Here is a 25,311-nt window from a genome sequence, read left to right as displayed (position 1 = left end):
ATAAAGAGGTCTAAACTTCACTTTCGATATGGTGATGTGTATTTATTTCAAACACACCGTTTTATTTAAAAAAAACTAACCCAAATATTAATTTAATTGTAATTTATGTATATAATTTTTTTTTTTTTAAATCTTAGCTAAAGTTTGTTCGGTAAGAGTATTTAAAAAAATATTGATGACGTTAAATTTGAGATTTTTTTTTTCTATAAAAGACTTGTAGGTATTAATATATAATAAAATATATATTTTAAAGAAATAAAAATTATTTTAATTAGTAATAAATTGAGTGATATAATTTATAAGTTAGTAAGTGAATTATTTTTTTATTTATTATTATGAACCCAAAATAATACATCATATTAAAAATGTTTTTTAATATCATTTTTATTTAGTTACTTGAAAAAACTCTTGACCAAAATTTATTTTAGAATGATGATTAGTTGATCACGTATAATTTATAAATATACATTTAAACTATTTTCTTTTCCCATAAATACTCCAAATTTCACTAGAAGATTTTTAATTTCAAATATAACATGTCATTTTCATTAATTGTTTGAATTTACTAATCAATTTTAATAAAACACTTATTAATAAAACATGATATCTGGCTGAGCAGCGAAAAAACTTTCTTATGTAGGGAGGATCGAACTTATCAAAATCGTGTTTATGGGCATAGTTGACTATTGGACGCAACAAATGGTCATTCCGAAGAAGGTAATGAAGGAACTCGACACGCTGATGAGAAACTTTATCTGGGGTAGTAGTGGAAGAGGAGGAAAGAAAGTCAAATGGACCGCTCTCTACAAACCGAAGGACGAGGGAGGCATCGACTCGAAGAACTGTATCGAGTGGAACAAGACTCTAACCTTCAAGCATCTGTGGGCTTTGGAGCGCAATCAGGAGTCACTATGGATCAAATGGGTGCATACGAGGTTTATGAAACACGAAACCAGCATCTGAACCTGCAAAATTCACGAAGGTATGAGCTGGTCTCTGAAAAAGATTCTTAAACTAAGAAGCGATATTGCAGATCTTTATGACATCCGACTAGGGGACGGGAAAGACACATTATTCTGGCACGACCCTTGGTTTGAAAACCAGCCTATCATCGACAATGAGGAGTTTCAAAATACTCGTATCAGAAGGGACTGCGCAAAAGCGAAAATTAGAGACATCAAAGACGGGAATTGGAACTTGCTCTTGAGAAGAATTCCAGAAGGAAAGAGGATACTTGATCATATAAGTAACATACAACTACACGACAGACCGAATATTCATGAATGGAAAGCTGAGGACAATGGGAAGCTGGTATTGAAGAAAATATGGAAGGTAATCCGGGAAAAAGCGCAGAAAGTAGAATGGGATCCTCTTGTATGGTCAACGAAGATTATCCCTCGACACCAGTTTATCCTATGGCTCGCCTTCTGGGAAAGACTCAGCACTCGTGATTGTATCAGTAAGTATATGAGCATCCTGGACGCGAGCTGTCTTCTATGCATAGGAAATGAAGAAACCATAGATCACCTATTCGGGAGCTGCTGTATTGCTTCGGAGCTTTGGGACAGATTCTATAAAAACCTGGAGCTGATCAGTTTCCCGAGCGAATGGAATGAAATCAAAGAAGCAGCACTACTCAAAGCCAAGGGAATTAGATTTGCAACAAGCGTGTTCAAGTGCGGCTTTGGAGCAGTGGTGTATAACATTTGGCAAGAACGGAATGCAATGGTATATGACAGAACCCGCAGGAGCATTGATGAGTTATGGAAAGATATTGTATCGGATTGCAGCGCCCTCGCGGGAACGTGGAGAAGAATTCCAAGCACGGAGCAGAACTGGAATATCTGCAGGAACTGGAATTTACCGTTTTTTAAACTCACTAGAATTGAAAGCATTGTAAACAGATAATTCATTTACGTTTTTAGCTTTTTAGCTTTTATTCAGAATGTTACGACTTCAAAATCATTCTAGGCCTGTCTAGAATGATCTCTTAAACTCGTGGGTTTTTTTTCCGTTTTTGGGAATTTTTAATGAAATGACGCTAAGTCGTTTTAAAAAAAAAACACTTATTACTCATATTAAATTTGAATTATATTAAAATTTTGAATAAATAAATAAATATCTTAAAATCAAACATATAGATATTTTTTTATCTGAATAATATTATTTTTATTTAAATTATCATATTGAATTAAAAATAAACATAGTAGTTTAATTTATGGGTGATTTAAATATATTATGGATTTAAAATATTATTTTAAAAAAAAATTATATATGTATTTATCACCATAGCACCAAAATTATTCATCTTACCATGGTCCATTTGTATATACTCATTGGACATGTGTCTATAATAATAATTACATGCAAAACCTTTTGTTTGAATATAATAATTTTTTTTTCAATAGTCCTTATTCATTAAAATTATTATAGGTTCGATGATTCTAGGAAGAGTACGGTAACATGAAAATCTGAATTATCTTAATTTTTAAATAATATTATTATTTTTAGTAATATTAAAGTAATATTTTGAATTTTTATATTTAAAATAACTTAAAGAAGGAATTAAAAACTAATTGAGTTAATTATTATGATAATTAAATCTTAATTAAAAAAATCATTCAAAATTCAAAAATAATTTAGAATAAAATATTGTATTTATTTTACTCAAATTAGACAAAAAAAAAAGAGACTAAAAATATTTAATTATGAATTATGTTTAATTTATGACTTAAAACAATTAAATATAATATCCAAAATTCCAAAAAAATAAAATATAATTATAATTTTTATTATGATTCTAAAAATATATATTTTTTTAATTTTTGGTGAAAAAAAACGTACAAAATGAATTAAAATCGATTTTTAATAACTTTTTTAATAAAAATAAAATCTGGACCATCAGATGATATTGTGTAGCAGAAGTTATTTTTAATTTTTGCAGTAAAAATCTAGATCATCAGATGAGCGCCCAGACTTCATCCAACAGCCCAAACGCTCCCATGCAGCCCGCTACAACATATCAAGCGCGCGCCTGCCACACCCGATCAACTAACGGGATGGATTAACCCCATTAGTCAAACGAGCTGACCGTGGGCGGAACTTCAACGGAACCCGACATTCCGTCACTCGAAACGACATCGTCCAACTCGTCATCTTCGTTGAACTCACGACCTTGTAGGAAACGTGTCTCGCCGGCGCGCGATCTTCTAGAAGCTCCAGCGTCCTCGTTTCTCAAGCATATCCGCTGATTTTTTTGACCATATGCTCCCCTCGTCATCACATGCGAAACCCCCTTATCTAGAAGCCTTATCCTGCCATGGATAAGGCTGCCAACGAAATGAATAAAATTTGGAGATAAGCTCACCGGAGGACAGTTTCGACCTAAATTATCCCTCCTCAACCGACCTATCCCTATTATAAATACTCCCCAATGCTCTGTGAAGAAAATCATCGAACAATTACAACCTACAATGCCATGAATCAAAAATTAAAGATCCGACCTAGAACTGGTTTTTGTCAAAACCTTCTCCGACCACCACAACTTCGATCCAGGCTTCTGAATAGCTTCCAACACCTTCAAAGAGTTTTCTCCAAGTGTTGTTATGAATCCAAAACGTTTGTATTTCAATATGTAATTGAAAATTTGATTTTTTTTCAAAATTTTTTGTTTGAACGGGTTTAATCTGTTTCTTAAACTTGATTATGAAAATTTTGTGTTTAGAATCATTCTATATATAATGTATGAACTTTTTGTTGAAAGAGAATCGATCAAATCAACTTAAATTAAGAATTTCGAAAATTTAAGTTTGAAAACTATATTTTTTAAAATTTTGTGTTCATAGTTTTAATCTAGATTTTTTATTCAATTAGTTGATATACATGTTTTTTAACATGTTAGGATATATTCCAAACAACTTTAACGACGTTTTGATAATTTTTTATCAAATTGAAATTTTTAAAAATTAAGTTCAAAACTAGATTTTTTAAAATTTTGTGTTTTTGGTTTTAATATGAATCTTTTGATTCAATTAGTTGTTATACGTGTTTGTTGATGTGTTAGGATGATTTTCAAGTAAATGTTTCTCCATTTTGATCATGTTTGATCAAATTTTGTTTTTGAAATTTTTTGGATTTTAATTTAATCCTCAAATATTGTTTTAATGTTTAAATGAATTTCTTGTTTTAGTTGAGTTCAACTATATTCATCATTTCAAAGCTAACAGAAGAAAATGAGGCATTGAAATTGCCTAATTTGAAAAATCCCAAAATTTGATATAGAAATTGTGTTTTGAAATTGATTTTTGTAAAAGTCTTGAAATCGTTATTTATGTTAGGGTTTTTGTTCTTAATGATCATATGAACTAACTATAGCTTACAGATAATGATTCCATGTTTTGAATCAAAATTTATGGACTTTTAAAATTTCTAACCAAAATAAGACTACCTCAGTCCTAAGGTTTTAGCCTAGGACCGCTAATCCTCGGTCCTGTTCTTCAGCCACGATCGAGAAAACCTAGCCTCCGACCGAGGACTAGGACTGGTATTCTTCAGCTCCGACCAAGGACCAGGACTGATGTTCTTTAGCTCCGACCGAGGACTAAGACCGTTGTTTTTCAGTTTCGACCGAGGATTAGGACTGATGTTATTCATTTAGGACCGAGCTCTAGAACCGTGGAGCCCTACCGAGTTTTGTAACTTAGGACCAAGTCCTCCCCTTACCTTAGGACCGATGATTAAGACCGAGAGCCTCTAGCCTAGAATCGATGACTAGAACTGAGCCTCCTAGACCAAGGACTGGTAAAACTAACCATAACCACAAACCTAGAATTGAGAACTACCTAACCCTAGGACCGAGAACCTAGACCGATAGACTTGACTTGGGACCGAGCCTCCCATGTCTACGACCGAGCAACATGAGTTTGGGACCGAGCCTCCCAAACCCATGACCAAGCTCTCTGGTCTCTTGACTCGTACGATCTGGACCACCCCAGTCTTGACCGAGCCAAGATCGACCAAACCGAACCCAGACCCTAGGACTTCTTCTTATGACCTGTTTGATTCCACTTTTCAAAATCCAAATTTATTTTTGTAATTTTGGAACCTGAATCATTTTCAAATAATCTCGAAAGATTTTGTTAAATCTAAATACTAGCGCAAAAGGTACACACCCTTTATAAATAATTTTGTATAATTATTTGCGCGATCTAAACTTATCCTATTTTAGGACCACTTGACTGCTAATTAAAGGTAATAAATGTTATAAATTAATTTATCATAGCCACACTTTGTGTATTTTAGAAGAATTTTTAAAAACATTCATTAGGCGGGAGTAGAGGACATAGCACGAAAGACATTTCCCGAGCGTAAACAGATAACGAACCACTATTTTTTAGAAACTCTAGTATAAATACGTTTATACACGTATCATTTTATTGATTTTCATAAAATCACTTGGCGACTCTGATTTTCAAATAAAAAATCTTTTAAATTTGGTATGTCTAATTAATTGAAACTGGGTTATAGTTAAATTAATATTTAACCACTAGATTATTAAAATTTGAAAAAAGATTAATTATTTTTACATAATTAATTTTTTACCGCTCCATATATTTTCAAAATCTTTTAAAAACTAAATATTTCATTTTAGAAGATGCATAGCATGCAAACCAAGGTTGAAAGTTGAAACGCATCGAACATGGAGTCACTCAACGATATTCTCCCCATATTGCCACGCATCCGCCTCATCGCGGTGCGTGCTAAGCTATGTAACGAGAGATAGATCTGTGAGGGTTATAAAGACGATCCGACGTTGAAACGATGCGTTTCATTCTTCCGCTTTTGGGTCAAGGCGAAGACGCTTTGGCGTTCCGTGTGCGTTCCAGATGATAATTGTTTGGTCGGACGTTAATTAATTTGTTGTTGCGCGGAAGCGTTTAATTTCTATTGTAGCGGGCGACGCAGTTAGCTTCTGTCCATTGGATATGTCTCAGTGCTCAACATAATGGTCGCGTGGTTTGCTTTTAACTCTTTTGTTCGGTTGTACTGGATTTCAACCATTTTTAGTCTTTCAACTTGTTTGAAATTATTTTTTTCTTTTCACTAATTTTGTTTTATTTTATCTCACACAATATACATACTTATTATATACATCAATATTTATCTTGTCTATTTTTTTTTTATGTATTTTTGGGGTTTTTAAATATTTAATTAAAATTAAAATAATATAACATTTATTCAAAATTTATTTATTGTTTTTACTTGAGTATTTTTAAAATTAATTCTGGATAAAATTAGTATAATATTTATCCTAAAATTTTATTTTATTTTATCTTAATTTAATTAATTAGGATTAATTATCACAATAATTATACTAATTAATTATTTTATTTTGACCTTAAATTTATTTATTAAAATAATTATTTAATATTTATAAATTGGGAACTAGAATTTTAGTGATTATCCCTACAATTTGAGCTTTTATTAATTTTGAAAAGAATTTTTTATAGATTTAGTAATTTTTTAAGAGTTTTAAAATTTGGGTGCAAAAAAATAAAATTGACCTATTAACAACATTTATGAAATGCACATTTTTCAGATTAGCCATTACCAAATGAGAAATGATATTTTCAACGAAAGAGTAGCGAAAGTAAGGCCACGAATCTACGTGGCCTTGCCAGCTAGGAGAGAGAGAAAAAAAGAAAAAAAAAAGAAAAAAAAGAAAACGTTTCAGTTTCCCCCTTCTTCTTTCCTCTGTCTTTCTTCTTTTTATTTATTCTTTCCGGCGATTTTTCTCTTCTCTGGCGATTTTTCTCTCCGGCGGCGGCATCCCCGACTTCTTCAACTTTATTCATCTTCTTTCTTTCGATCGAAAATGGTAGGTCTTCTCCTTCGGGTATTTCCGTTCACTTCACTGTCTGCATTCGTGAATATCTTTTCTCTTTTTCAGGCTGATGGTCTAGGTACATCTCCATGCAAGACTCCAAAATCTCCAAGGACAAGGTAAATAACATCTCCTTTAGAATCCTAAAACATTTTGATGATTTGAAGACCGTTTAGGTTTTTGCGGTTAGGGTTAGGGTTAGGGTTATCGATTTTGATGATTCTGCTGATTCTAATGATTTTAACGATAGAAATGGTTGATTATTTTGTGTTTATTTGCTTCTATGTGATGATTTATGTGATTTTTGATATGTTTGGCTGTTATGGGTCCCGAAAGTGTTGTTTCGGGGACCCGAAAGTATGATTACATAGTCCAGAAATTTGATTTTGATATGTTATTTGAATGAACAGTCCCGAAAGTGTGGTTTCGGGACCCCAAAATTGAATTTTGATATGTTTGGCTGTTATGAGTCCCGAAAGTGTTGTTTCGGGACCCGAAATGGGTGGTTTCGGGACCCGAAATGGGTGGTTTCGGGACCCATAAATCTGATTTTGTAATGTTTGGCTGTTATGGGTCCCGAAAGTGTGGTTTTGGGACCCGAAATGGGTGGTTTCGGGACCCATAAATCTGATTTTGTAATGTTTGGCTGTTATGGGTCCCGAAAGTGTGGTTTTGGGACCCGAAATGGGTGGTTTCGGGACCCATAAATCGGATTTTGTAATGTTTGGCTGTTATGGGTCCCGAAAGTGTGGTTTTGGGACCCGAAATGGGTGGTTTCGGGACCCATAAATCGGATTTTGTAATGTTTGGCTGTTATGGGTCCCGAAAGTGTGGTTTCGGGACCCGAAATGGGTGGTTTCGGGACCCAAAATGTGTTGTTTCGGGACCCGAAAGGTGGTTTCGGGACCCGAAATGGGTGGTTTCGGGACCCGAAATGTTGTTTCGGGACCCGAAATATTGTTTCGGGACCCGAAATAAGGTGTTTCGGGACCCGAAATTTAGATTTTTAACTTGTTTTCTCTTGGTTTTTAACTGGCTTTAACTTTGTTTCTCTTAGATTATCTGTTTCATGTTTTTTAAATGTTTATCTTTTGTTTTTGTAGGGCAAATAAATGTAAAAAGAATGCCCAAGAAGCAGCATCTCCCAAAGCAGTTCACAAATCCCCAAAAGCTCCCAAATTAGTTCTGAAATCCCCCAGAGCAGCAGCTCCCAAAGCAGCCCCACACAACTTTTTTTTAACTAGGACATCTTCTTTTGGCCTTTTCAATCTTCTGCAACTACTGTCTAATGATCAAAAGGAGGCTGTGAAGTCAATAGGCTTTGGCCATCTACTTTCATTATCACTTTCAAAATGCCCCGGGGAGATATCTCGTTATCTAGTGAGGCAGTTTGATTGTGATAAATGTTCTTTCACTCTAGAGAATGGCGAGGAAGTGAAAATCGAAGAAGAAGATGTTGAAATGGTATTAGGTCTCCCCAGAGGGGAGTTGGACATTGTAGAATATCAGAATAACGAGACTGATGACAAGCTGAAGGCATTTAGGACTCGATGGGGTAACCCTATTAATGGCGCTCCTTTAGTGACTGCTATGCCGACGAAAATGATTGAGAACAAAGTTGCTGACAACAATTTTAAGATAGACTTCGTATTATTTGTTGTCAGCTGCTTTCTCTGGTGTGATCACCTAGGTCAACTATCAAGGTACTATCATTTTTGTTATTTCATTTGCATGACAACTTATATGACATGTTAATAAATCCTCAAATATGTTTTTTCCCCTTGCAGGTATAGAATTCTGAAATCTATTTCAGATGTTCATAATATCAAGAAGTTCAATTGGTGCAAATTTGTACTTGAAGGATTAGTTCAATCATGCGCAAAAGTGAAGGAGAATGAAAAACGACATTTCCAAGGACCACAGACGTTCCTTATTGTAAGTTATCCGTTAATTAATTTCTCTGTTTGCAAAAATAATTGGTTTTAATTAACATATGTTTGTTTTCAGTTGTGCTACGTGTATAGGGTGAGCAACCCACAACTGGGAGGAGTTAATGACCGTCGATTTCCAATACTGTCATGTTGGAATGACACGACTTTGAAGTTTAGACTGGATACGGAGTTTGAAAATGGAGGATTCGGACGCGGAAGCGTTATGGGACGAATTCCACTACCGGGGATGTGGGGGGAGAACGATGAGGAGGATAATGATGTGGGGGATAATGATGAGGAGGATATGAATGAGGGGATGTCTGAGACCCCAAAGGCGGCGGCGGCGGCAGCAGCAGCAGAACCTAGGAATAAGTCACCACCTAGGAATATGTCACCACCTCGGAAGAGGCCACCAATGAGGAGGTCAGAATCAACACCTATGAATCAAGGCCTACCACCTATGAATATAACACCTATTAACACGGCAGGTCCGGACGTTGATAAACTGAGTTTTACAGAGAATTTGGCGTGGATTGCTAAATGTACGTTGTTTATTGAAAAAGCCACGAGAAGACTGGAAGCTTTAACTTCAGGCTGGGATGCAACGCCAATGTATGACAACGCCATCCACATAATTTATAGAGCAATGGACAGTAATAAACCTTTTAGGGATGCCATGCACAGATACTTCAAAGATCGAACACCCACTGAGAATGATGGGGTAAACGATCAGGACGCTCACACTGAGGGGGCTCACACTGAGCGTGCTCACAGTGAGGGGGCTCAAACTGAGCGTGCTCACAATGAGGGGGCTCAAACTGAGGTGGCTCACACTGAGGTGGGTCAAAAGGGTGTTCTCGAAGAGGAAGATGAAGATGAAGTACCTGAAAAAGATGGATCTCCAAGAAAAAGAAGGAGAAATCCAATGCGACATATGAAAATTCCAGCACGCCTTAAATCTCCATACATGACGCAGAACAAGCCGACGAAGATCATCGAGCCTGCCCCTCAAACTCATGATGTCGCGGGAAAAGAATTGGTTGCTTCCAAAAAACAGAAGAAATATCCCATACATATGATGGAACTTCCAGCACGCTTTCAATCTCAATATATGAAGAAGAACAAGCAAAGAAATCTAGAGTTCTATCATTTTGTCAATATGGAATACCGAGATGAAGTCGTTGTGGGATTCATTTATGCAGTTGATTCGAATGCGAGGTAAATCAAAGAATTAAACGATTGGAAATCCAATTTCTTTTCTCTCTCGATATTTCTCAACAGAGCCCTATCATATTGCTCGACAAATTGTTTGAGGGATGTTTTGGACTGCACGTAGTCATCAAAGAAGGCGTTCATACTTTCACTCCGTTGAGATGTTGACATCCCGGCCCAAAATTGTCCTTTGACATAAACAGGTATCCATTTAGATCTTTCCAAATACAAAGATTTCAACCAAACATTATCTTCCAACTGATAATCTTCAATTAGTCTATTCCAATCCTCTTCGCATTGTTGAATATTTATGGAATTGTATACAATATTTTTCAGCCTCTTCTTTATTAGATGATATTCAGTATGGCTTCCAAGTTTTATAGGAAGTTTCTTCATTATATGCCTCAAACAAAATCGATGATGCATTTTAGGAAATACCTTCTCAATTGCAATCGCCATGGATCGACATTGGTCTGTGATTATGGCATTGGGAGGTCTATCATGCATACATTCCAACCAAGTTCTAAACAACCATGTGAAAGAATTTGAATCTTCACTTGACAATAACCCACATCCAAGCAAAATGGATTGACCATGATGATTAACACCAACAAACTGAGCGAAATGCATGTCATAGCGATTTGTCAAATATGTTGTATCGAAAGAGATAACATCATGAAAATCTTCAAAGGCAGCCCTGCACCTACCATCTGCCCAAAACATGTTTTTAATTCGGGATTCCTCGTCCAAATCAATAAGGTAGAAGAAGTTTGAGTTCCTAGTTTGCATTCTTAAGAAATAATTAGTGAGTGCTTCAACATCCCCAATCCTTAACCTCAACCGTCGTGCTTCTGTAACGTAATTTCTACATGTCCTCTCATCGAAAGACATGTTTTCATACCCTCCAGCTTCAACTACAAGTGATTGAAATGTTTTGGCCACAGTTATTCCAGCTTCATCGTTTGTATCCAATCTTCTCTTTACATTTCCGTCAATTACTTTGTAGGATCTAACATGACGTATTCTCTTAGGGCTTAAAGAATGGTTGTGCTCAAGAGAAATACTTGTTATCACATATTCCCCTTCATTTCGAACAACAACATTAATCTTTGCTTTACAATCTGTCTTCGTTATTGGTCTAGGCTGATGAAACTTGTTTTTTGACTTCGATTCTTTCAGAAAACTCTTGGCACAACCAACGCTGAAGTATTTCCTCTTACCACCTACATTTTTGCTCCCTAATTTGGTAATGCCGAATCCCGTTAAGTGGGCATATGATGTGTAGAATTCAAGAAGTTGTTCTTCGGAGGAAAATGTCATTCCAACACTAGGAATGTGACTGCAAAAATTAAGTGAAACCGTAAGAAAAAAGTCCATAAACCACCCATTTCGGGTCCCGAAACCACCCGTTTCGGGTCCCGAAACCACCCGTTTCGGGTCCCGAAACCACCTTTCGGGTCCCGAAACAACCCATTTCGGGAAATATAAGGACCCTTTCGGGTCCCGAAACAACCCATTTCGGGAAATATAAGGACCCTTTCTTGTCCCGAAACCAACCATTTCGGGACAAGGAAGGACCCTTTCTTGTCCCGAAACCAACCATTTCGGGACAAGGAAGGACCCTTTCTCGTCCCGAAACTAACCATTTCGGGACAAGGAAGGACCCTTTCTCGTCCCGAAACCAACCATTTCGGGACAAGGAAGGACCCTTTCTCGTCCCGAAACCAACCATTTCGGGACAAGGAAGGACCCTTTCTCGTCCCGAAACCAACCATTTCGGGACAAGGAAGGACCCTTTCTTGTCCCGAAACCAACCATTTCGGGACAAGGAAGGACCATTTCTTGTCCCGAAATCACTAGATCTGTTCAGGGTACCTTTCGGGTTCAACAGGGGTGGATCTGTTCAGGTTAAGTTCTTCATCTACTGGGTTGTTCAAGTTCGGTGCTTCGGTTTTCTGAAAATTCAAACAGTTTAAATCCATAAATACTTATGTAAAATGTAAACCCTAGATCTGTAAAATCTAAACCCTAGATCTATAAAATCTAACCCTAGATCTATTCAAAAAAAAAATAAAGATCCTTAAAAAGGATACCATGGAGAAGTAAATGCTGCCGTAGAAAGAAATAAATGCAGCCGGAGAAGAGAAATAAATGCAGTCGGAGAAGAGAAATAAATGCAGCCGGAGCTGGAGAAGAGAAATAAATGATGCGTTTCAGAGAGAGAAAAAATGCAGAAATATGAAACCCTATTGGGTGAAAGAGGATATGCAGAAATGTAGAATTTTTTTTTTCTTTTTCTCTCTCCTAGCTGGCAAGGCCACGTAGGATTCGTGGTCTTGCTTTCGCTAACCCTTCGTTGAGTTTATCATATCTCTTACCAAATTAGGTTATATTTGAATTTATTTGATTAAATCTTAGATTATTTTAATTTTTTTTTGATTATTTAAAAATTAGTCCTTTTAGTAGAAATATTTGAAAATTATTAATATATAATTTTTTTTAATAAAATGTATTTTAATTAATAATGTGATTATAAAAAATAAGTAATATAATTTTATATTAAATAATATTTTTAATAAAAAAATCTCAGTACAACTGTACAAGTTAAGAAAAATCTGATAAACCAATGTAGAAAAGAAGACCAGTTTGTACCCAGAAAATTATCAGAAATATTTTTTATTCTCCATTTATATTGGGACTGTGTTAAGCAAATTTGTATTGGTCGGATGCTGGCCGAATCACAGTATACTACTTTTACTCATTCTTGATGGGCTCGTTTCCAATCCATCATAAACTAATATGATATAAACTCGATTTAAAAGTTTAAAACTTCACGTTCGGGTTGGGTTGGTGATGTGTATTTATTTCAAACACACTTGTTTAAAAATAATTGACCCAAACATTAATTTAATTATAATTTTTATATAAATATTTTCTTCTTAAAATATGGTTAAAATTTGTTAGATTTTAAATTTCACATGTAGCATGCTATTGTCATTAGAAGTCCATCACATGATTGAAGTTACTAATAAACTTTATTAAAACACTTATGACTCATTAATTTTGACTTATATTAAAATTTTGAATAAATAAATAAATATCTTAAAATCAAACCGTATAGATAATATTTCTTTTATCTAAATAATATTATATTGAATTAAAAATAAACATATGTAGTTTAATTTAAGGGTGATTTAAATATACTATGGATTTAAAATATTATTTAATAAAAAAAATTATATATGTATTTATCACCATACCATCAAACAAGCTCAATTATTATTATTATTTTTTCTTTTTTTTGAAAACAAGCTAAATTATTTATCTTACCATTGTCCATTTGTATTTACTCATTTGACATGTGTCTATAAACATAATTACATGCAAAATCTTTTGAGACATGTGTCTATAAACATAATTACATGCAAAATCTTTTGTTTGAATATAATAATTGTATATATTATTATTTATTTATTTATTTTTATTTAATTTTGTCTATTTTCAACCGGCTTTATTCATTCAGATTATGATTGAAACTATGATCAAAGGTAGATGATCACTAAGTTATAGTGATCATTTGAGCATTTGAAACAACTTGTTGATTGAGTATTGGTCGTGTTTCACTTTTTAAAAATTAAATATTTTGGTGATGATTATATGTTCCTCGCGAGAAAGAAGACGATCTGAGGTTGAAATGAAACGACATTGTTTCGTTATTCTGCATTTAAGTGTCGAAGAGTTTGTAAAACGGTGTTATTTTGGATCAAAACGCGGACGCCTGGGCGTTCCATCTACGTTCTGGATGACAGTCGTTTGACCCGACGTTAGTTGATCCGCTGGGTACAGATTCAGGATTTAGAGTTGAGGTAGGCTTAAAAAAATGACGAGAAAATTTTGGATAAAACAATTAAATAAAGGTAAGTTTTACTATTTTTTAATAATTATATAAACAAATAATGGAATATATTGAATTTTTTTTTTTTGTAAGAAATTAGGGGTAATGTCACATTTATACAGTAAAAAAATTAGTTCATTTTCCGTTGTTGCACGAAAGCGTATGACTTCCGTTGTAGCAGACGACGCAGTTATGTTATGTCCATTGGATATGCATTGGTCCTAATTTGATGATCGTGTGGTCTACTACAACTCTTTTTTTTTTTTCGGTTTTACTAGATCTCACGACCTTTTTTAGCTTTAGAGCTTATTTGAAATTATTTTTTCTCTTCACTCATTTGGTTTTATTTTATCCTACAAAATATATATAATTATTATATATATGTATTTATTTTGTCTATTTTATTTTTGTGTATTTTGGTGGTTTTAAATATTTAATTTGGGAATAAAATGTATATAACATTTATTCTTAATTTATTTTATTTATTTGAGTCATTTTAAAATTAATTTGAGATAAAATGAGTAAAACATTTATTTTATATTATTTATTTTATTTTATCTTAATTTTAATTAATTGAGAATTAATTATCACAATAAGTATTCTAATTAATTATATTGATTTTGTCTTTATTTTGATTATTTTGAATTTATTTATTTAATATTTATAAATTAGGAAGGTAGAATTGTAGGGTTTAAAAAGAATTTTTACATGCTCTTAATTTTTAAGAGTCATAAAATTGGTGGGTAAAAAATTCAATATTTAGGAAATGCACATTGGTGAAATTAGTCGTTTCCAAATTAGGTTTATTTAATTATTTGAATAAATCTTAGATTATTTAAATTGTTTAATTGTGGTTGATTATTAAAATGAGTCTTTTTAGTAAAATATTTTAAAAGTTATATTATTTAATAATAAAATTATATTTAATAAAATTAATTTTAATATTTTAATTAAGAATGTGATCATTATCAAAAAAAATAAATAATATCATTTTTTTATTGTATATTTTTTTTTTAATAAAAAACTCAGTATAAGTTCAGAAAATCTTATGCACGAATGTATAAAGAAATTCAGTCTGTATCCCTGAAAATTATCAGAAATATTTTTTATTCTCCATTTATATTGGGGACTGATAAAAAAAAATTCTTTCAAATTTGTATTGTCGGATACTGACCAAATATCAGTATACCTGATTGGCTCGTTTCCAATTCATTTTTATTGGCTCGTCTCCAATTAATCCTATTGGCTCCGTTTCCAATTCATCAGTTTTTAATATTGTAGGATTTTTGTGAAATTATCTTTTCTTATTTCTTTTATTTTTCTCAATCCTACAATGCCGATTATGATATAAACTCGATTTAAAAGACTAAACTTCACTTACAATGCCGATTATGATATAAACTCGATTTAAAAGACTAAACTTCACTTTGGGGTTGGTGGGTAGGTGATGTGTAATTATTTCAAACACACTGGTTTAAAAAAAATAAACAATAATTTAAGAGTAATGATAGGAAAAGCAAATCTGGGACGGTTCCGCAAAGTGTAGAATATTCCCTTTAAATACCAAATATTCTCTCTCATCTTATTAATTAATTTATAACTCTATCTCTACTAACTAATTTATTACGATTAATTATTTCACTCATTTCTTTAATATTTATTATCTCTCATTTAACTTTAACTTTAAATTTAACCGGTAAAATAAAACATAATGTGTTTTTGTATTTATTAATTAATTTTTCCGCTAAACCCTAATCTTTAACTCCTAAACCTTAAATCATAAACCCTAAACTCTAAACCCTAAATCATAAACCCAAAACTCTAAACTCTAAACTCTAAATTCTAGAGCTTAAACTCTCCTTTTATTTATTCTATGCCTTCTTTTTTCTTTTTTTTTATTATTTTTTTCTATTGACTTATTAATATATTTTTTAGTTTTATTAAATATTTCTATTCTCACGATTAATTATTTTTTAATTAATTAATTTTTTTGATAAATTCATAATTCAACTAAATAAAAATAAGAGATATTATTTAGGATTTAAGATTTAGGGTTTATAATTTAAATAAATTAATTAGAGATGAGAGAGATAAATGAATTGATTAGTGAAAAAGAAAGAGAAATAAATTAATTAATTCGTAGAGACATAGAGATAAATTAATTAATAATAGGAGAAAGAATATTAGGTGTTTTAAAGTGTTTTAAAGGAATGTTTTATTTTCGCGAACTTTCGTGGCCCTAGATTTGCGTTCTCTATCATTACTCATAATTTAATTATAATTTATATATATATATATATATATATATAATTTTTTTTTTTTAAAAAAATGTCTAAAGTTGTTGGGTAATAATTTGTTTAAAAATGTTAATGGATAGTAATTTTGATGACTTTTCTTTTTGTTTGTATATAATATATGTTTTTTAAAAATACAAATTATTTTAATTAGTAATAAATTGAGTGATAGGATTGATGAGTATGTAAGTGAAACATCTTTTTTTTATCATTATTGGATTAATATCTAAAAATAATACAACATCCTAAAAAGGTTTTTTAATCAACAAATATGCTATTTTAATCTAATTACTTGAAAAAACTGTCCAAAATTTATTTTAAAAAAATCACATATAATTCATAAATATACCTTTAAACTATTTTCTTTTCCATAAATACTCCAAATTTAAAAATTTTTATTTACCATATATATATTATACTTTTAGAAGATTTTAAATTTCATAAGAAACATGTTATTGTCATTTGAAGTTACTAATCAACTTTAGTAAAACACTTATGACTCATATTAATTTTGGCTTATATTAAAATTTTGAATAAATAAATAAATATCTTAAAATCAAACATATAGATAATATTTTTTTTATCTAAATAATATTATATTGAATTAAAAATAAACATATGTAGTTTAATTTAAGGGTGATTTAAATATACTATGGATATAAAATATTATTTAATAAAAACAATATATATGTATTTATTACATACCACCAAACAAGCTCAATTATTCATCTTACCATTGTCCATTTGTATTTACTCATTTGACATGTGTCTATAAACATAATTACATGCAAAACCTTTTATTTGAATATAATAATTATATATATTTATTTATTTTTATTTTATTTTATTTCTATTTTCATCCATCCTTATCCATTCAAATTATGATTGAAACTATGATCAAGTGAAAGGATCACTCAGCTATATTGATCATTTGAGCATATGAATCAACCTGTTATGGAATATCAATCGAATTTCACTTTTAAAAAAATAAAAAGTTTTGGCTGATGATTATATGTTAGTCGCGAGAAAGACGATGATTCGAGATTGAAACGACGCTATTTCATTATTCCGCGTTTGAGTGTCGAAGAGTTTTTAAAACGATGTCATTTTGGGTCAAAATGCGGACGCTTGGGCGTTCCGTCTACGTTCTGGATGACAGTCGTTTGGTTGGATGTTAGTTGATCCGCTGTCAGGTACGGATCCAGGATTTAGAGTTGGGGTGGACTTAAAAAAAATTTAGAATAAGCTTATTAAAATGGCGAGAAATTTTTAGATAAAACGATTAGATAAAAATAAATTTTACTATTTTTTTAATAATTAGATAAACAGATAGTGAGTTATATTGAATTTTTTAAAGAAATCACGGTGATGTCACATTTATACTGTAAAAAAATAAAAATAAAAATGACTCCTTTTCCGTTGTTGTGCGAAAGAGTATGGCTTCCGTTGTAGACGACGCAATTATGTTATGTCCATTGGATATGCCTTGGTCCTAATCTGATGGTTGCGTGGTTTCTTGTAACTATTTTTTTTATTTCGGTTGTACTGGATCACCGCCCTTTTTTAACTTTATAGTTCTTTTGAAATTGTTTTTTCTCTTCACTCATTTAGTTTTATTTTATCCTACAAAATATACACAATATTTATTTTGTCCGTTTTTTTTTTTTGTATTTTGGGGTTTTAAATATTTAATTTGTGATTAAAATGGATATAACATTTATTCCTAATTATTATTTTATTTTTTTTAGTAATTTTAAAATTAATTTGGGATAAAATGAGTATAACATTTATTCTAAATTATTTATTTTGTTTAATTTTAATTTTAATTAATTGAGATTAATTATCACAATAATTATTTTAATTAATTATCTTAATTTTGTCTTAATTTTAATTATTTTAAATTTATTTATTCAGAATATTTATTTAATATTTATAAATTGAAAACTAGAATTTTAGTGTTTCAAACGGTGTAATAACCACATTTACTAATTTTGAAGAAAAAAAATTGTAGTCTCTTAATTTTTAAGAGTTTTAAAATTGGTGTGTAAAAAATAAAAGTTGAATATTAAAAACATTTATGAAATGCAAACTCATGAAATTAGACGTTTCCAAATTATGTTTAATTAATTATTTGAATAAATCTTAGATTATTTAAAATTGTTTAATTGTTGTTGATTATTTAAAACGAGTCTTTAGTAAAATATTTTAAAATAATTATTATTTAATAATAAAATCATTTTTAATAAAATATATTTTAATTAAGAATGTGATTATAAAAAAATAAATAATATCATATTTTATTATATTGTATTTTTTTTAATAAAAAACTCAGTATAAGTTAAGAAAATCTTATGCACCAATGTATGAAGAAACTCAGACGTCTGTAACACTGAAAATTATCAGAGATACTTTTTATTCTCCATTTATATTGGGCCTGATAAAAAAAATTCTTTCAAATTTGTATTGGTCGGATACTGACCAAATATCAGTATACCGTTACTCATTCTTCTGATTGGCTCGTTTCTAATTCATTCTTGATTGGTTCGTTTCCATTTAATTCCTGATTGGCTCGTTTCCAGTTCATCAGTTTTTAATATTGTAGGATTTTTGTGAAATTATCTTCTTTTTTCCTTTATTTTTCTCACTTCTACCATATCGATTATGATATAAACTCGATTTAAAAGTTCTAAACTTCACTTTTGGGTTGGTGGGTTCCTGATTTATTTCAAACACACCTGTTTAAAAAAAATTGACCTAAATAGTAATTTATTTATAATTTTCATATATATATATATTATAAAAAAATTATAATATTAATATATAATAAAATATATATTTTTTAAAAATAAGAATTATTTTAATTAGTAATAAATTAAATAATGTGATTAATTAGTAAGTAAATGAAATAATTTTTTATAATTATTAAATTATAATCGAAGAATAATACAACATCTTAAAAATGTTTTTTTAATCAACAAATATACCATTTTTATTTAATTCCTTGAAAAAACAGTTGTCCAAAATTATTTTACAATAATCACATGTAATTCATAAATATACCTTTAAACTATTTTCTTTTCCCAAAAATACTCCAAATTTCAAAATTTTGATTTACCATATACTTTTAGAAGATTTTAAATTTTAAATTTCACATTTAACATCTCATTGTCATTAATAATTCACCACATGATTCAAGTTACTAATCAAATTTAATAAAACACTTATTACTCATATTAATTTTGAATAAACAAATAAATATCTTAAAATCAAACACATAGATATTTTTTTATCTAAATAATATTACATTGAATTAAAAATAAACATATTTATAGTTTAATTTAAGGGTGATTTAAATATAATATAAATTATGAATTTAAAATATTATTTAATAAAAAAAAATTATATATGTATTTATTACCATACCATCAAACAAGCTCAATTATTCATCTTACCATAGTCCATTTGTATATACTCATTTGACATGTGTCTATATAACTACATGCAAAACTTTATTTAATTTATTAATATTTTTTTTTATTAAATCTCTACCTAGTTCATATCGATGCATAATAAAACTGTGTAATAAGTGATGAGTCATAAATCCGGTTTGGAATGTAGTTATGGTTGTCAGCAAAATAAATAAAATAAAATAATATATTTATGTTTTTTTATGCTTTGAATTTAATTAATCAACATCACCACCTAGATTTGCGTGTTAATTTAAAACAAACTATCTTAAATCCCTCTTTATGATAAAATAAAAAATAAAAAATAAAAATAAAATATCGCCCGTGGTTTTAAGAATTGATAAAATTTGAATAATTAAAATAAATGAAAAACCATCCACAGCGCCTCCTTTATAATTCGGTGACCCACAAAGGGAAAATTTGCGGGTCGGCAAGAAATTGGAGAGAGAGAGATAGAGAGAGAGAGTTTCTCTCTCCCCGATTGAAGAAGATCTTCTCTCCATCTGAGGTGAATTTCTTTTCTAATTTTTGTTATTAAAGGTGTATTGTAATGATTTTGGGTCGATCTGCTGCGATTTGATCATTTTTTTTACTGTTTTTGGTTCGTTCAGGCACAATTATTGCGATTTTTAGGTTGGAGGAGGAGAGACTGTTGTTGTTCTTCCCAACAGGTTAGGTTGTTGTGGAGGATTATTGAAATTGTTTGTGTTTTTTTTGCAATGAATTCAAAATTTTATTGATTTATTTGTTTATAGGAGTTTGGAGCCAATACCTAGCTGATTCATCTGAAATGGGTTGTCGTTTTCTGGACTAAATTCCATGACATACTGTAGATCTATGTTAGACCTTTGATGGGTTGTTCTAAATCACATGCAAACGAAGTTTTGATTTCCTTGTTCATTTTCTTTGAATTTTGATGTGTCTAGTTCATAATTGTGGAGTTGATGCTTGAATCTTGATCCATTTAGGGTTTGATTCTATTTATTTCAAGATGGTTTGAATTAAGCATTCAATGAAGTAATCTTTAAAACTGCATCAATGGATTCCATTTTGATTGATATAGATAGTTGCATGTTAGAATCTTAGTGATTGGAGGTAACTTGGGAAGAAAGAACTGCTATCAGATGTTATTCCTTTTTTTTTTTATGTTGGTTCAAAGTTAAAACCCTAGATTCTGATTCAGGTGTAAGAAATGGAGCATAATGAAACTGGATGCCACCCTGCAACTGAAGGTCCCATTTTGTGCATCAATAACTGTGGGTTCTTCGGAAGTGCAGCAACCATGAACATGTGTTCGAAATGTCACAAGGATGTGATGATGAAAGAAGAACAAGCCAAACTTGCTGCCTCTTCCATTGAGACCATTGTAAATGGTTCATCTTCTGCTGCCAAGAAGGAGACTGTTGATTTGCAAGCAGTTCCATATGAATCTAAATATGAGTTGCGTGTGGAACAAAGGACTGCTGATTCAGACGCTGTGTACTACTTGGTAGAAAAGAAGAAGGAAGGGCCCATACGATGCACTACTTGTAACAAACGTGTAGGCCTAACTGGATTCAAATGTCGTTGTGAGAATATGTTCTGTGGAACTCATCGCTACTCTGACAAGCACGATTGTTCTTTCGACTATCGTGGTGCTGGCCAGGATGCAATAGCCAAAGCCAATCCAGTTGTCAAGGCTGAAAAACTAAACAAGATCTAGTGGAGAACAGAAAAAAAAACAAATAAATCTGTTTCTGCTAAGAGCCATGCAACTGTTAATACCACCATCAAATGAGTTCGGTTGGGGCATAAATAGCTTAAAGATGACTCTTTATCTATTTGTTGCACTTTTCCTTGTAGCTCGTTTGTTTGCTCGTAGTGTTGTGGTTGGGGTTTGTTTCTAGAACTTTTCTGTCTTATTTCCTTTCAGTTTCGAGTGGTGTCTGTTTTTCAATGTTCTGCTTCTGTAATGGACATGTTTCTGCTTTTCTTAATCTAAGTTCATGGTTGTTCTTGCTGGTCATATGAATCTCTTTCTTTGGTGTTCTTTATGTTTGTCAATTTCAACCCTTTTGGACCCCATAAATGTTTTTTCTTTCTTTTTTTCCAAATATTTTTTATTTTCTTTTTCCAATAAATGGTTTTTTCTCTTTTTTACCAAACTTTTTTTATTTTATTTTTTAAAATGTAAACTTTTATTAAAAAGAGAGTATAAAACCTTTTTTTTGAAACTTTTCTTTTATGATCGTTCATCACACGTAATGAAAATATGTTATTCTTAGAATTCCATGCATGGTCTCCCGCTTAAACTCGAAACGCTTTTAGATGTAATTGAATTTGTGACATTTAGGTTTTTTAAGCCGACTCTTACCACTGGGCTATTTTATTGGAGTTAGAGTCATTCTTTGTGAAATAACTTGAGAGATGTAGTATAAGTGGGAGCGAAAGGCGAAAATGAAATACCACTACTTTTAACATTATTAATAGGAGGCGGAAATACCCTTCTTTTTAGATCCAAGGCCGATCCGACTGGAAGCGAACCTTAACACAAAAAAAATAAAAAGAAAAATTGCGGTTTTCAAATAATCCACACATAAAACAAGAGAGTGAAGAAGAAGCCAAAATGTCATAATGATACAATTTAAAGCATGTTCCCAAAGGCAAACAAAGCTATTTTAGCTTTGAATATTAATATTTTTCAGTTTTGAATTGAGTTTGGCTCTATAATAATAATAATAATAATAATAATAATAATAATAATAATACTTCCCTCCTCCTCCTCGTTGAATCAAAAAATATTTGAGCATTGAAGCTGTCTAGAGTGATTCACAATCTTCTCAAGATTTCAATCTCTCTTGCCAGATTCTAAGTCATTCTTCAATGCTGGCGCCTGTTAGGTATAATTCAATGCTTCTCTCTAATGAACTCATGCTTCCTGCATGATTTGATTGATTCCTCTGCGCTCCATCAAGCGTTTTTCTTCACTCTTTCCAATTGATTTCTCTTACCATAACTGATCAATAAGAGGTTATATATATAATTGAGTAGTGCACATTTGATCACCATCTCAATTTGATGTGTGTTGAAGCTCGAAAATAATGGAGAACAAAATCGATGAATTCAAGTCAAAGATGGAGGATTATCAAGTGCTGGAGCAGATTGGAAGAGGATCTTTTGGAGCTGCGTTTCTTGTTCTCAACAAACTTGAGAACAAGCAGTAAGACCTAATACAATTATAATCAATCTATTCTTCTTCGAAAGTATGAACAAAATTCTGCTAATATTTAGGTATGTTATGAAGAAGATACGATTAGCGAAACAAACGGAGAAGTTCAAACGCACGGCTCATCAGGAGGTACCATCGTGGAATTCTTAATCATCAGCATTATGATCATGAGTATCTCTGTCGATTATTCATAACCTTATTTTATTGCAGATGAAGTTAATTGCCAAGTTAAGCAATTCCTACATTGTGGAGTACAAAGACGCTTGGGTCGATCAGGTAATTCTCGTCTTCTTCTTTGATACTGAAATTGGAAAACATGCAAATGCAACTTATTACGTTGAATCAATCATTGCAGGGTTCCTGTGTTTGTATCGTGACAAATTATTGCCAAGGAGGAGACATGTAATTATATATATGATGAAATACTTTGCATGATATATGATATGTTTTGTTTAAGCATGCATGATTTCATCGTATGTGTTTGCAGGGCTGAGAAAATAAAGAAATCCAGAGGAGTACTCTTCTCTGAAGAGGTAAGAAAAAGAGATATGCGTATTTGGAAATGATTCATGATCGAGATTATACAATGATTTTTGTTGTTAAATCCATAGTAGACTGTTCGAAATCGGGATCATGATCAACATGAAAAATATTAATGAAAAAACAGCTAGAATCATTTGTTTGTTATTGAATGTTGCAGAGGCTCTGTAAGTGGCTGGCACAGCTCTTGCTAGCCGTGGATTACCTCCATTCTAATCGCGTTCTTCACAGGGATCTTAAGGTAGCTGCTCTGTTTGTATTATTATTGTCAGTTAATCACTTACCATCATCTTCTTTATGAGTTTCCTCCTTTACTTGACAGTGCTCCAATATATTCTTGACAAAGAATGACGAAGTTCGACTGGGTAAGAATGCTTGACAATTTTTTGGATTGCCAATTTACACTCAACAACTTTTAACTGAAAAACATGTGGTTTACAGGCGATTTTGGGCTCGCGAAGCTACTGCTAAACACAGACAACCTGGCTTCTTCTGTATGCGGGTTTCTCTTTTCTCTTAGAAAAGTTTGTTTTTATTTTTAGACATTGATTTTTTGTTTTTGCTTTTTCAGGTTGTGGGAACTCCAAATTACATGTGTCCCGAGATTCTTGCTGACATACCTTATGGCTACAAATCAGACATATGGTCCTTAGGTTTGTTTGTATTAGATATTTTAGAAAAACATGATTGATTAGTGTTGGGAACTAATCAAAAACATGTAAAATTCAGGATGTTGCATGTTTGAAATGGCAGCCCATCAACCGCCATTTAGAGCAGCTGTAAGTCCATCCAGCTTAAACTGTCTTTGTTTTTCGTCTCTTAAATTAGAGTTAAAATGAATGAATGAACAACAGGACATGGCTGCTTTAAGAAACAAAGTGAATAGGTCGACCATTTCTCCACTGCCAACATTATACTCCTCTTCATTGTAAGCCACCATCATATTTGTGTTCTTTAAAAGAAAAGAAAATCATCTGATCTGATATGATATGATCTGCAGGAAGCAGTTGATCAAGATCATGCTGAGGAAAAAGCCAGAACACAGGCCGACTGTGAGTCCATCACAAATGAGATTTTGACAAGAAAATGACATGAAATTTTGAGGTTGATTGTTTTTTTCTTTTTGTGGTTTTTGAATTAGGCGGCAAAGCTTCTGAGGCATCCCCATCTGCAACCTTACCTTGTGAAATGCCGCAACTTGTCTCCTGTCTTTCTTCCTGTAAAATTGGATAATAATAATAATAACAGTGTCAAGATAACGACTAAGAAAATTCCAACATTATTGGAGCTTGTAAACATGCCTGATGAGGATACAACAACAAATGACAAAAACAGCGAAACAACAAAGATTAAAGACAGCAAGAGCGTGTCATCAACAAGCACAGTGACGATTTCATGTGAAACGGAGATGAAAATAATGACAAACAAAGTTTGTGGCAATAACCGCGGTCCAATGCATTCACCAACAAGCACCCTTCATTTGTTAGATGGAAAAAAGGAGCCGGAGAGAATCGAATTGGTGGAGACAAGGAGGAGCCATGAGAGGGCAGAAGCAATGGAGTCACTACTTGAACTTTGTGCTAAATTGTTAAGGGAAGAAAGGATTGAGGAATTGTATGGTGTTTTGAAGCCATTTGCAGAAGAAGCTGTTTCATCAAGAGAAACAGCTATATGGTTGACAAAAGGTCTTATGAGTGTGCACAAAAACAAGAACATAAATTAATATAAATGGACTGTTTTTTATGTATTCTTAGTAATATATAAATGGGACATGGATTATATATATTGTGATTTATGATGAAGAAGAAGAATTAATAGTCACCTTCTTGTTTTCATACTAAATTGGAAATGTTTTATTTATTTATTTATTTATTGTGTTGA

The 25,311-nt window shown here is 31.7% G+C and overlaps 2 protein-coding genes across 2 annotated transcripts; both read left to right on the top strand.

The window, feature by feature from the left end:
• Window positions 1-20,060: 20,060 nt before the first annotated feature.
• LOC124921295 (zinc finger A20 and AN1 domain-containing stress-associated protein 4-like) lies at window positions 20,061-21,687 on the top strand. The gene is made up of 3 exons (XM_047461931.1): window positions 20,061-20,190; window positions 20,294-20,353; window positions 20,866-21,687. The coding sequence occupies exon 3, from the start codon at window positions 20,875-20,877 to the stop codon at window positions 21,382-21,384; it is 510 nt and encodes a 169-aa protein (XP_047317887.1). The 5' UTR covers window positions 20,061-20,190; window positions 20,294-20,353; window positions 20,866-20,874; the 3' UTR covers window positions 21,385-21,687.
• Window positions 21,688-22,429: 742 nt separating this feature from the next.
• On the top strand, window positions 22,430-25,253 carry LOC124921296 (serine/threonine-protein kinase Nek6). The gene is made up of 14 exons (XM_047461932.1): window positions 22,430-22,561; window positions 22,753-22,881; window positions 22,953-23,019; window positions 23,101-23,166; window positions 23,246-23,292; window positions 23,378-23,423; window positions 23,591-23,671; window positions 23,753-23,795; window positions 23,872-23,924; window positions 24,002-24,083; window positions 24,160-24,209; window positions 24,285-24,358; window positions 24,431-24,482; window positions 24,572-25,253. The coding sequence occupies exons 1-14, from the start codon at window positions 22,545-22,547 to the stop codon at window positions 25,151-25,153; spliced, it is 1,389 nt and encodes a 462-aa protein (XP_047317888.1). The 5' UTR covers window positions 22,430-22,544; the 3' UTR covers window positions 25,154-25,253.
• The last annotated feature ends 58 nt before the right edge of the window (window positions 25,254-25,311 follow it).

This window comes from Impatiens glandulifera, chromosome 1 (genome assembly GCF_907164915.1).
Source record: "Impatiens glandulifera chromosome 1, dImpGla2.1, whole genome shotgun sequence".
NCBI classification, from domain to species: domain Eukaryota; kingdom Viridiplantae; phylum Streptophyta; class Magnoliopsida; order Ericales; family Balsaminaceae; genus Impatiens; species Impatiens glandulifera.
This window is presented reverse-complemented; position numbering and strand designations above follow the sequence as displayed.

Bases quoted from the DNA above. Each gene is read 5' to 3' on its own strand.
- LOC124921295 (XM_047461931.1), top strand. From the start codon at position 20,875: ATGGAGCATAATGAAACTGGATGCCACCCTGCAACTGAAGGTCCCATT.
- LOC124921296 (XM_047461932.1), top strand. The intron at 24,210-24,284 runs GTAAGTCCATCC...AATGAACAACAG, and splicing joins AACCGCCATTTAGAGCAGCT to GACATGGCTGCTTTAAGAAA. The intron at 24,483-24,571 runs GTGAGTCCATCA...TTTTTGAATTAG, and splicing joins AGCCAGAACACAGGCCGACT to GCGGCAAAGCTTCTGAGGCA.